This window comes from Vipera berus, assembly GCF_964194415.1.
Source record: "Vipera berus genome assembly, chromosome: W".
NCBI lineage: Eukaryota > Metazoa > Chordata > Lepidosauria > Squamata > Viperidae > Vipera > Vipera berus.
Window position 1 is genome coordinate 65,139,253 of NC_138210.1, and position 13,246 is coordinate 65,152,498.

A 13,246-nucleotide genomic window follows, 5' to 3' on the forward strand; every position below is an offset into this window, starting at 1 on the left:
CCTTTGGATCAAGTCAACCATACCAGGGTGGTGATGGGCTTTGTTCTCCTGGGGTTCTCATCCCTTTCGCCCTCCTTCCAGCTGCTCCTATGCTCCCTACTTTCCATCTGCTATGCCTTCACCTTGGTGGGGAACCTCTGCATCGTGTGGGCTGTTCTCTTGGACTCTCGACTCAGCCGCCTGCCCATGTATATCCTCCTGGGAAACTTTTCGGGTCTAGAGATGTGCTACGTAACCACCACGGTACCCAGGATGCTCTTCGATTTGGCCTCTCCACTGCCGGGTGCCATCTCTTTCCATGGCTGTTTCCTCCAGTTCTATTTCTTCTTTTCTATGGGGACCACCGAAAGTTTCCTTCTTGCTGCAATGGCCTTAGACCGATACTTGGCCATCTGCCACCCATTGAGATACCCACTGCTGATGTCTCAAAGGTTCTGCTGCATCCTGGCTGCTTCCTGTTGGGCCTCTGGCTTTCTCTGGTTTCTAGCACCCATCATTTTGATCTCCCAGCTCCATTTCTGTGGCTCCAGCATCCTCGATCACTTTATCTGTGACCCAGGGCCGCTGTTGGCCTCTTCATGCACTCCAGCCCCAGGCACAGAACTGGCCTTCTACAGCCTCAGCTCCATCGCTATTTTTGGCCCCTTCCTCTTCATTGTTTGCTCCTATGCTACTCTCCTCTGGACAGTAATGAGACTGCCTTCAAGCACTGGCAGACGGAAGGCATTTTCCACATGTACCTCACATATGCTGGTGGTAAGCTTCTTCTATGGCTCTATCATGGTCACTTATGTGACCCCCGGAGCTTCAGGAGGAAGCAACAAAGTGGTGACCCTTTTCTATTCGGTGCTGACCCCCTTGCTCAATCCACTTATCTACAGCTTGAGGAACAAGGAGATGAAAGATGCTATAAAAAGGACACTGTTCCCGGAAAATTAGGGAATGTGATTCATGGATGGTTGGTCTGGACCTTGGTCAAGAGATCAGGGCCTTTTCCCTTCTAGGATCTTTTTGAATTTATAATGACATCATTGTTGTTGATTTTCATGTATAAAAATAAGTAAAACAATGAGGGACTGGACTACGATGAAAGTGTGCTTTTAGTTTAATTACTACTGTGTTTCCCCCAAAATATGATCCAACCGGAAAATAAGCCCTAGCATGATTTTTCAGATTGCTTGTAATATAAGTCCCACTCCCAAAATAAGCTCCAGTTAAGATTGTCAGCCAGATGGATGCATTTAGTACTGTATTTCTCTGGAAATAACCTAATTTGAAAATAAGCCCTAATGCGTCTTTTGGAGCAAAAATGAATATGAGACTGGTCTTATTTTCAGTATAATGGGATATACAAAAACATGATGGTTAAAGAGTAGAAATGTCAGTTGTATTTGAGATATTTTTTGATACAGTACTGGAGAAGAGCCTAATGCTGGGAAAGATTGAGGACAAGAGAAGAAGGGGATGACAGAGAATGAGGTGGCTGGATGGAGTCACTGAAGCAGTAGGCGTGAGCTTAAATGGACTCCAGCAGATGGTAGAGGACAGGAAGACCTGGAGGGATATTGTCCATGGGGTTGCGATGGGTCAGACATGACTTTGCAACTAACAATAACAACTGTATTTTATCCCTGGTTTCTTTTACTCTTAATTTCAGATTCTCCATCTCAATCTGTTTGCTATCAGGTCGAAAGAAGATTTTACAATGTCTGCCAATAATATTGCTATTAATCAATTAGACTGAAGCCAGGCAACCAATGGGGGGCTATTCTATTTCAGACTGAGGGATTCTAGAAGTTGGAATGACTCGGATATGATCAGCAATCATCTTTTGGGGTCACGATGTGATCAAATTCCTACTTAGCACTAAACCATCATGTGTTTTTCTCTGCATTGGTATTGTGTGTATGTTACCCCTGTGATTTATGGATCATAGATTGTGGATTAACACGCTGTGTAAAAAGAAACCATTTTACAATAAACCATGGTTATAAACAATGGCTCCCAATTGAGATGCTTAGTGTTAAAGTGCATGAACTCTAATAATTGCTAATGGGGAAACTATAAAATATACAGATAATCAAATAAAAAAAAATGTCCAGTTAAATTTATGTTTCGCCTCATGTATATCTGTATATATGAACCTTTTTTCATTAGGCATAATTAAAATGTCTGAACATTCACTGCACGTTTATTTATTTATATCCCAGCTTATATTATTTTTTACAAATAACTCAAGGTGGTGAACATATCCAGCACATTTTTCTCCTATTTCCCCCACAACAACAACCCAGTGAAGTAAGTTGGGCTGAGAGAGAGGGAAAGTAACGCAGCTGGTTTTCATAGCTAAGGTGGGAATAGAACTCATAGTCCAGGGCATTAACCAGTAGACCAAACTAATTTTCTGTAGCTCTGGACAATCTGTTTACTGGCTTCATGCCTGAGGTATTTTTAGAACACTTTTTAATAACCTCTTCCCCACCAGCTTCAAAAAAAAATTATAAGGAGAGGTCTTAGTATGATGTTTGATGTTTATTTATTTGATTTCTATACCGCCCTTCTCCCTAGGGACTCAGGGCGGTTCACAGGGCATATATAAATAGCAATACAAAAGTTAAAAGAAAATTAAACCAATGCCCAATTAAAATACAACAATGATAGAATAATAAAAACCAATTAAAAACCCATATTCCCCCATCAGGCCAGACCAGCTAATTCAAATAGGTGGGGCTTCAGCCCGCGACGGAAGGATCGAAGGTCAGATGCCATCCGGAGCTCAACCGGCAGTTGGTTCCATAATGCCGGAGCACCCACAGAGAAGGCCCTCCCCCTGGGGGCCACCAGTCGACATTCCCTGACCGGAGGCACCCTGAGGAGGCCCTCTCTGTGGGCACGCACAGGGCGGAGGGGAGTTGACGCCGGCAGCAGTATCATCTTCTTTGCAATCTTCCCAGTTTCTCCGTTCCTCTTTTGATGAAGACAAAATAGTTCCGCAATATTAATAGCAACACAAGTTCAATTCAGAAACCCAGGATATTAGCCTTATCTCTTTCCACTCCAGAAGCATCTTTTTTGACCCCAGGAAGCAATCCTCAATACCTAATATTCAGAAGTAAGGATATTATGGGATGTGAGATGGTGGAGTATGAACAAACCTGAAATCAAACTAAATGGTCGGTCATGGAAGGTAGGGAAAAGAGTAAAAGAATATTTCCAGTTCAGGGTTGAACTATGGAGTCTTTGGTGCTCTCTGAGCTTGGTTATTTTCTTGCAGACATTACCCAACTAAGTAACATCATCAATGCATTGATGATAAAGTGACCTAATCTTTAATGCCTTTCGTTGCATGGGCCCAGGTTATCTGAAGAACCGTCATTGAAAGCATTAAAGACAGCAGACAGAAAATTCCAAGCTAAAAAAAATATGGCACAAAAGGAAAACATGAAAAAGGAATAGGTATATCTACATCATTGTTACCATCAACAACAATAGTTTATTTATTCCATAGCAAGATAATCCAGCTATATATCCTACATTCATTAAAAAAATAAGGCAAGCATTTTGAAATACCAACACCAAATGTAGAAGTCCATGGCTGAATATTACACATTTAATTAAAAGTATCTTTATACTTGCATTAAGTATATTTTGCTTTTGACCTCAAATACACTGTCATTTTCATAGCTACACAACAAATTAATTAGAACACACATATACAATCCTCAGGTTTTTCCATTCCTTGTAGGAAGAGAAAGTGACAGTTGAATGAGAGAAGAGGCAAGTATCATAGATTAATTATCAGCAGTTTCCCTTCTTTTAGACATAACACAACAAGATAACGCAGAAAAAGGGAGGGTGTGTGTGTAAAAAGCATTAATGAAGCTTGGCTGTCAGACTTTCTATAGTTTAGCTGCAACTGTGCTGCATGAAAACAGACCAACATGAAATAGAAATAGTTCTGAAAAAAGGGAAGTTGGCTAAAAGGCTAAAGAAATACACCTGTTTTTAAATCTCCCAGTAAGATTTTGCATTGCATTTAGACCATGCAAAATATTTCACAAGAATATTTATTTATTACATTTTTATGCCGCACACCTCGCTTACAAGGTGACTCTGGGTGGCTTACAAGCTGTAAAACAAGTAAAACATAATTAGAATGTTAAAACATTAAAACTACACAGATTAAAATATTACAAAGGTAAAGATAAAGGTTTCCCCTTTGCATTCATGTATGGACTGTGGTGGGAGAGTGCTCATCTCTGTTTCTTAGTCGAGGGAGCCTGTGTTGTCTGAAGACATTCCTGTGGTCATGTGGTCAGCATGACTACACACTAAGGTGCAAAGAACACTGTTACCTTCCTGCCAAAGTGGTACTTATTTGCAATAGCGGCGAACATCTGTAGTTCAGGTGTAGAATGAGGGTAAAGTTTCGTTCTCTGAGCGTATGGGTTGATTTCTGAATGTTTTTTTTATTGAAAAGTTTTACAATACATTTTATTTATAACAAAACAAAACAAAACCCCTCCCAACCCCCTCCCTCTTCCCAACCCTCCCCAGCACCTCCCTCCCTCCCCCTCCCCCCTCCCCGACTTCCCAGAGCTAAATACAAGGTATAAAAGTAGAAACAATCATAATCTACCATATGCAAACAACAATAAACTACTAAATCTATCGCACTTTAACTCTTATAAAATGACTACAAGCAATGTAAATATCACATCAATACTTATTCAAATGCTAAATGAAACTTTTTAGTCCCATATTTATTCTGGATGTAATCAATCCATTTTTTCCACTCCACAATATATCTCTGTTGCGAATGGTCTTTCAAATACGCTGAGATCTTTGCCATTTCCGCCAGGTTGGAAACTTTTAAAGTCCATTCTTCTATAGTCGGCAGTTCTTCCTTCTTCCAGTATTGCCCTACTAAAAGTCTTGCTGCCGTAATTAAATTCAACATCAACTTAGTGTCCACAACAGTAGTGTCAGTAATAATGCCCAGTAGAAACAATTGCGGACAAAACTTTATCCTTTTCTTAAATATCTTCTGCATATTCCACCAAATTTTAATCCAAAATGCTTTAACCTTTTTACAGGTCCACCATATATGAAAATACGTTGCATCTTCACCACCACACCTCCAACATTTAGGCTGGCAGTTCGGATACATACTTGCTAATTTTTTAGGATTTAAATGCCACCTATAAAACATTTTATAAAAGTTCTCTCTTAAGTTTTGAGCTTGCGTAAATTTTACATTTCTAACCCAAATCTTTTCCCAAGTATCCATTGTAATGACTTCCTGAAAATTCTGAGCCCACTTTATCATACAATCTTTAACAAGTTCTGTCTCTGAATAAATTTCTATCAGTGCAAGATATATCCGTTTGATATGTGCTTGACCTTGATTTCTAATTTGCTTTACCAAATTTTCATCAGTCATTGAAAAACCAATTTTCTGATCTTCTTTCCACCTGGCCTGTAATTGCCCATACTGAAACCAAGTTTGAACAATCTTTTCTTCTTGTAAAAAATTATACGGCTTCAAATGCCATACATTCCTTTCCAAACTTAAAATTTCCTTATATGTAGTCACATCATGTTTAAACCCAACACTTATATTTTCTATTGCATGTTTCGGTATTGCCCATAAAGGTATCTTATAATTTAGCTTATGTCTATACTTTTTCCAAACTCGCAACAGAGCATGTCTTAAAATATGCACCTTGAACACATTATCCACCTTCTTATGATACAGTTGGTATGCATGCCAACCGTATAGCAGATCATGACCTTCAAGGTTTAATAATCTCGCTTGTGTTAGATTAATCCAATCACTTATCGCTGACAAAGCAGCAGCTTCATAATATAGTTTAAAATTAGGCATTTTAAGACCACCTCTCTCAGGCGTGTCCTGCATAATCTTAAATTTAACTTGTGGCTTTTTCCCTGCCCAAACAAATTTATTAATACCCTTTTGCCATTCCTCCAAGTTTGAATCCTTTTTAAGAATAGGTATCATTTGAAATAAAAATAGAAATTTCGGCAAAACATTCATTTTCACTGCTGCAATTCTTCCCAATAAAGACAATTGTAGTTTTTTCCAACTATCCAATTCTTTTTGAACTTTTCCCCATAGCTTTTCATAATTATTTTTATATAGCTTTGCATTTGAGGGTGACAAATATACCCCGAAATATTTAACCCTTTTGACTATTTCTAATCCCGTTATCCCTTCTAAAGCAGCCTTTTGTGCTACTGTCAGATTCTTAGACAGCATTTTGGTTTTTTGTATGTTAACCTTGAATCCCGAAACTTTCCCATATTGCATTATTATCTCCATCAATTCTACAACGGAATTTTCTGGCTGGGTCACCGTAACAACCAGATCATCTGCAAACGCCCTCAGTCTGTAATCCTGATCTCTTATTTGAATTCCCTTAATTTTTTCCGAGTCCCGTATTTTAATCAGTAATATCTCCAATGTTAAAACAAATAGTAAAGGTGACAACGGGCACCCCTGCCTTGTGCCCTTTTCAATGTTACATACTTCAGTCAAACTATTATTTACTATTATACGGGCTGTTTGCTTTTGGATTTCTGAATGTTTTGTTACCAGGCTAGGTAACATCTTCAATGGAGTTTAGGGGATGTCAGTGTTCTTCTGTTTATAAGGGCTTCAGGTGTGGGTGTTATGTGGGGGACTTGTGATGGGTCTTGTGATGGGGAGGTTACCTCAGGTCAGGGTCATTGGGAGGTGAACTACTGGTAGCAGGGGGGATAGGAAGGGGCTTGCGTGGGTTGCTGCTGTCTCTGGTTGGCTGTGTGGTTGATTTGAATCCTGATGGGTTCTTAGGCTGGTTGTAGGTCAATGTGTCTGTTGATGGAATTGCTTGTGGAGTGCCAGGCTTCGATGAACTCACGAGTGTGGTGGGTGGTAGCATGGCCAATGATTTTGGTGTTACTCAAATTGAACTGGTGCTGTTTGGTGTTGGCGTGAGTAGACATTAAGGATTTGCCAGCCAGTGTTCAAGGATCCTGCTTTTTAATTAACGTGACATTTGTCTCATGTGGAATTGGTTGCAATTGGTACCTATTTATCTACTTGCATTTGCATGCTTCGAATTGCTAGGTGGGCAAGAGCTGAGGCAAGAACGGGAGCTCTCTCTGTGGCATAGTGCTCGGGTCTCAAACCCGGGCTGTCAGCTTTCCAACTGTCAAGTTCAGCATCTTTAACTGCTGAGCCATGATGCCCCTCAAAATATTATTAAAATCTATACTAAAACTGAATCTAGAAAGCAAAGAGATGGATGAAACGGGGATGAGGTATTCGTGAGAAAACAATATTCCTGTTTACCAAACTGCGACAACACTTGTTTATCTCACTGATTGGATGATTAGTTATGTTTGTGCTATTTTCTTCTAGTTTCCTAACATTTATTTGCATTAAATCTTAATAAAGCTACCTTATTTCTTTGTACCCTGCCAAGGGCCTCCTTCATCTGATCATTCCTCAAACAGTAGATCATGGGATTGAGAAAGGGTGTAATGGCAGTGTAGAAGACAGTGATTATTTTTGTGATACCCGACTGGTTTTCCACACTTGGGGATACATACATCCCTGCTACGGAACCGTAGAAAAGGGTGACCACCATGAGATGGAAGGAGATGGTGGAGAAGGCCTTCTTACTGCCGCTTTGGTGAGTGGCTTTCACCAAGGTGAGAACCACAGCACTGTAGGATAACACAACAAAGAACAGGTTGAGTATGATGACTAGAGAGCTCATTGCAAATTGATAGTGAAGGAGCATATTTCCAAGCGGAGAGCAAGCCAAGGAAAGGATGGGTCCAGGATCGCATATCAAATTATCAATGATCTTAGGACCACAGAAATCCAACTTGGAGATCATAACAACTGGGATTAGATTCCACAGAAAGCCAAGAATCCAACAGATAGCCACAAGGGCATAGCAGGAATGAGGAGACATGATAGAGGGGTAGCGTAGTGGGTGGCAGATAGCCAAATAGCGATCCAAGGCCATGGTTGAGAGGAAAAAGCACTCTGTGGCACCAAGGCTAAAGAAGATGTAAAACTGAAGGAAGCAGGCATGGAAGGAGATGGTCCCATTTGGTGAGATCAGGTCCAAGATCATACGGGGCACGGTTGTGCTCACATAACACATCTCTAGCCAGGAGAAGTTGCTCAGCAAGATGTACATGGGAAGACGGACCAAGATGGTGTCCAGGACCACCACAGTGATAATGATGATGTTCTCAGCCAAAGTAAGAATGTAGAGAGTAGTGAAAAAAATGAGGAGCAGTAAGCGTTTCTTCTCCCCATCTCCAAAGCCCACCAAAATGAATTCCTGGACATTGGTGCTATTTGCTGTCGCCATCTTTTAACATATAATACAGGTAACAGAATATATACCTGAGTAATCAAGGTCCATAAACTTTGGAATATCTGTATTCTAGATAAGATTTTTTTTTGCAGAGAAATGTCACATGGACTAAAGTTTGTGGGATCCTTGGTGCTCTCTGAGCTTGGTGGTTTTTCTGGTAGACATTTCATTATCCAAATAGGTAACATCTGCAAGGAGTACTGATGATGTTACCTAGTTTGGTAATGAAACGTTTGCAGGAAAATAACCAAGCACAGAGAGTACCAAGGACCCCATAGTTCTACTCTGATCCCACAAATATTCCTTCTTATCAGTATTAAAGTTTGCTGATCTGCTAGTTCATAGCTGAGTTAGGATTGGAGTTGTAGCTATATCACAAAGTACTCATTTTAGCTTTAAAGATTTAGCAGAGTTTTAAGATGAAAAATGAAAGATCTTTAAGAACTCATCAATCTTCTCCTCTCCCACCCCAAAAATTTATAGATAGATATTCTCTATCATCTAACTAGGTATCTCAATTAAATCACACAATTAAACCACACAATTATTTTATCAGAGTAGACGACCTAATGCAAAGTGCAGAGGTTATAAGAAATACTAATTCAAAAAAAAAAATAAACATGAAAAAGGAAAGGAAAAGGAAGTACAGCAAATCTTAATTCAATGAACTGTTTAATTATCTTCATTACCTGCTTTTTTCTATTTTTAGATATTTTGAGTATTTTAACTTCTGTTAAATTTGTTCCATCTATGTTTTATTTCCTGTTACCAATCTAAGGTCACAGACACAAACACACAAAACAAAGTAATAATACAATGGATTAAAAAATTAAATAAATTAAATAAATAGTTCGAGATTGAATTGCAGTGGTTCTTTCTTTTTTTTAACTAATATCATTTTTGGATGAAAAGTTAAATAATGTTATATGTGTAACTGTGACATTTCAAATGGCAACTGATACTGGTAGAGTTTTTATTTTTCTCTTTTTATTTTTAATGCTTTAAATTTTTAAATAAAGATTAAAAACTTTGAGTCATATTATATAAATATTGCTGCATTCAAATCTGTGTTGAAATAATACAATATATTGTGATTTATAATATTATAACAAAGGGAAAAAAACAATCTTGAGAACTGTTTAGGTCAGGATGGTAATTTTCTATAAATAAATAAAGTATTCCCTTTTTCTAATTGTGTTTTGGTGTGGGGAGAAATCTGTTTCTGTGTTTGTGTGTGTGTGTGTGTGAGTGAGAGAGAGAGAGAGAGTCTGTCTCTGTGGTTGTCTACATCTATTTCTCTCTCTCTCTCTCTCTCTCCCTACCTACCTACCTACCTACCTACCTACCTACCTACCTACCTATCTATCTATCTATCTATCTATCTATCTATCTATCTATCTATCTATCTATCTATCTATCTATCTATCTATCTATCTATCTATCTATCTATATCTATCCATCTATCTATCTATCTATCTATCTATCTATCTATCTATCTATCTATCTATCTATCTATCTATCTATCTATCTAGCTATCTAGCTATCTAGCTATCTAGCTATCTAGCTATCTAGCTATCTATCTCTCTCTCATCTATATCTCTATCAAGACATCAACTTATTTGCTTAGGATTTCAGCAAGTGTTGCATGCAGTACTAAAACTGCAATTTCAAGACAAATGTATGTGTGTAAATCTCACATGAATGTCTCCACCCTAGTTCCTTTCCTTGTGTCATAGGCTGACACTGCACATACATAGAAAAGAATGGGGCTTAGACTGCACTGTAGTGCTTGTCCTTGTTTTGACTTGTATGGATGCTGCTGAATCTGTAACTCTCAATGGTCCATTTTCCCCCCCTCTGCAGTCTTATGAAACCTTCAGAAAGAGACTCCAAATTCTTCTAGGGTAGAAGTAACTTGGTCAGCAGTCATGACTCAGCCCCTGGAAGCATTGCCTTCCCTTCCTCCAGTCACACCTGATTCAAACATGAAATGCCCACCATTTCTGGAGCATGAGAATACATCTATCTCACTCGATATACATCAAACAAGCATCTAACGCCAGCACCCCTTGTGTTTTCTAACTCTGTTTGAAAAATGGTTTTCTGTCTTGCACCAACCCAACTGATGCTATCTGGCTTGCATTCTGTGCTTCAGTTCCTTGTCAGCAGCTGGCAAATAGTTACCGTATGTTAGTGGAAATGTCCTAGCCCCTCTGATCCCTGGTTCCTGTCCCCTACATTATTTTTAACAAATTTGTTTTTACACTGGTCATTGGAACAGTAAATGAACAACCTTTTTTAAAAAAAATCCCTTGTGAAGTTGTCAAGAATTCTCCCCCTTTTCTAGCCCAAGATATGGGAAAAAATAGTAAAATAACAATAACACTTAGACCTATATATCATTTCACAGTGCTTTACAGCCCTCTCTAAAAGGTTTACAGAGTCAGCCTGTTGCCCCCAACAATCTGGGTCCTCATTTTACCCACCTTGGAAGGATGGAAGGCTGAGTCAACCTTGAGTCAGGATCAAACTGCTGGCAGTCCGCAGAATTAAGCCTGCAATACTGCATTCTAATCAATGTACTGCCACAGCTCTTCCAAAATAGTAATCTTTTTAGAAAAGCTGGGAATCTGCCACTCAAATTCTCTGATAAATGTGGACTGGATAAAACATCAAGCCAATTCTCTGGCCAAATTCAACAAAAGTGTTGAGATTTGGAAAAGAATTTCTTAAACCGACTTTATTTCCACAAAGTTGACAACATGGGAAAAATTCAAAGAGCGCTCACAGCAGTTATAAACTGGTGAATAACTAAGGAATCCCATATCTAGTTATACTTGTGATTTATGTCCCTTACTATATGTCTCAGCCTTCTATAAATTCCACCACAACTATTTCCTAAAGAGCCTAGTCTGTTTCAAGAGTAAGCGTGTTTGTGTGTGTGAAACATTTGAAGATTGTTTAGATTTGGATTGTTATGTGTCATTTAGAGCCTTGGTGGAGCAGTGGGCTAATGCCTCCTTAAGTAACACCAGCTGCCTGCAATTAGTGCAGGTTCGAGTCCCACCAGGCTCAAGGTTGACTCAGTCTTCCATCCTTCCGAGGTAGGTAAAATGAGGACCCAAATTGTTGGGGGCAATTAAGCTGACTTTGTAATAATGCCGCTTGGGGTGTGTGTGTGAAAGCCCTAATAAGCAGGCATATACATAGAATGAAGGCTACTGCTAAGCACATTGATTTGTGCTTTAAATTGTAAGCCGCCCTGAGTCTTCGGAGAAGGGCGGGATATAAATGGGATTAAAATAAAATAAAAAATAAAATAAAATAAAATTTAGTTTCCTGATCTTCCTTATTAGAAAAAAAAGGAAGAAAAGGGAATAGATATGACCTTTTTTTTTAGGCAAGCAGAAAGCTACACAATTGTTCACTATGTTCACCTTTTAGTTTTAAGCTAAGGAAGAATTTAAATAATACCTATTTGGTCAAGTTCTTCCCTTTAGTTAATTTCCTGTTAATTCTCACCCCCATCTTCTGTTGAGTCATCCTGTATCTCACTGGCTGCAGTGCACCATTCCATGAGGAGAAAGGGGAAGAGTCTAGATCATAGCATGAGGATCTCTCTTATATATAGATCCGGTTTCTCTTGGGAAGGTGTCCCAAAGGATCTGCCTCATTAGTCTCCAAAAGATCTTTTCTTTAGAGACTGGCTCCTCGGCCTTCAAGACCACTTTCTAGAAAGGGAGGGTGTTTTTTTTTAAAAGTCTATGAGGTTCTGAGACCCCCCCAGTCTTGAAAGCACTTCATTTAAAAAAGCAACATATTCTTTCCATCCAGTTCTTTCCATCTTGCTTTTGTCTGCACAGAAACCCAGAAAAGGAAGCTGCCAGCAGCTTAGCTAGATCAGAACAAGATCTGCAAACTTGATAAGGAATGTTGAAAGCAGATCCTACAGAGAAAGTATAATTAGATGCACAAGGATGTGGTTAGAACAGTATCTAGAAGCTTGTTGCAGTTTGGGTTGAAGGGCAAACAGGAATCCAGGTGGTAAAGGTTCCCCCGCACATGCGTGCTAGTCGTTTCCGACTCTAGGGGCCGGTGCTCATCTCCGTTTCAAAGCCGAAGAGCCAGCGCTTGTCCGAGGACGTCTCCGTGGTCATGTGGCCGGCATGACTAGACGCCAAAGGCGCACAGAACGCTGTTACCTTCCCACCGTAGTGGTCCCTATTTTTCTACTTGCATTTTTACGTGCTTTCGAACTGCTAGGTTGGCAGAAGCTGGGATGAGTAACAGGCGCTCACTCTGTTATGCGGCACTCGGGATTCGATCTGCCAAACTGCCGACCTTCTGATCGACAAGCTCAGCGTCCTGACCCACTGAGCCATCGTGCCCCAGGTGGTATATGTCATGCTAAAAGCACCTGAACAGCATGACTTGAATATGTGTTATTCATACTGAAGAACATTACTTATCATGTGCTATATTGATAAGTAATTTGTACCCAATCATTGTATTTCTGTTCAGAATTTCTGACCAGAAATAAGGCCATTCAGAGCTACAACGGCACTGAAAAAAGTGACTTGTGACCTTTTTTCGCACTTACAACTGTTGCTGCATCCCCATGATCATATGATCAAACTTCAGATGATTGGCAACTGGTTCATATTTATGATGGTTGCACGGCCCGGGGGGTCACGTGGTCAACTTTTGCAACGGTCTGACTAGCAAATTCAGTGAAGAAGCCAGATTCACTTAATAACTAACTTAATAATGGCATTGATTCACTTAACAACTCTAGCAACAAAAGTCGTAAAATGGGATAAAACTCACTTAACAAATGTTTCACT

General features: G+C 39.5%; 2 protein-coding genes across 2 annotated transcripts; one reads left to right on the plus strand and one right to left on the minus strand.

Moving 5' to 3' along the window:
* On the plus strand, positions 1–939 carry LOC308676796 (olfactory receptor 11H6-like; the record flags this gene model as incomplete). Its single annotated transcript, XM_081342823.1, has 1 exon — positions 1–939. Exon 1 carries the CDS (start codon positions 34–36, stop codon positions 937–939), a length of 906 nt encoding a protein of 301 aa, XP_081198949.1. The 5' UTR covers positions 1–33.
* A 6,491-nt stretch (positions 940–7,430) lies between these two features.
* LOC308676360 (olfactory receptor 11H6-like) lies at positions 7,431–8,396 on the minus strand (the record flags this gene model as incomplete). The annotated part of the gene is made up of 1 exon (XM_081342170.1): positions 7,431–8,396. The coding sequence occupies one exon, from the start codon at positions 8,394–8,396 to the stop codon at positions 7,431–7,433; it is 966 nt and encodes a 321-aa protein (XP_081198296.1).
* Positions 8,397–13,246: the final 4,850 nt, after the last annotated feature.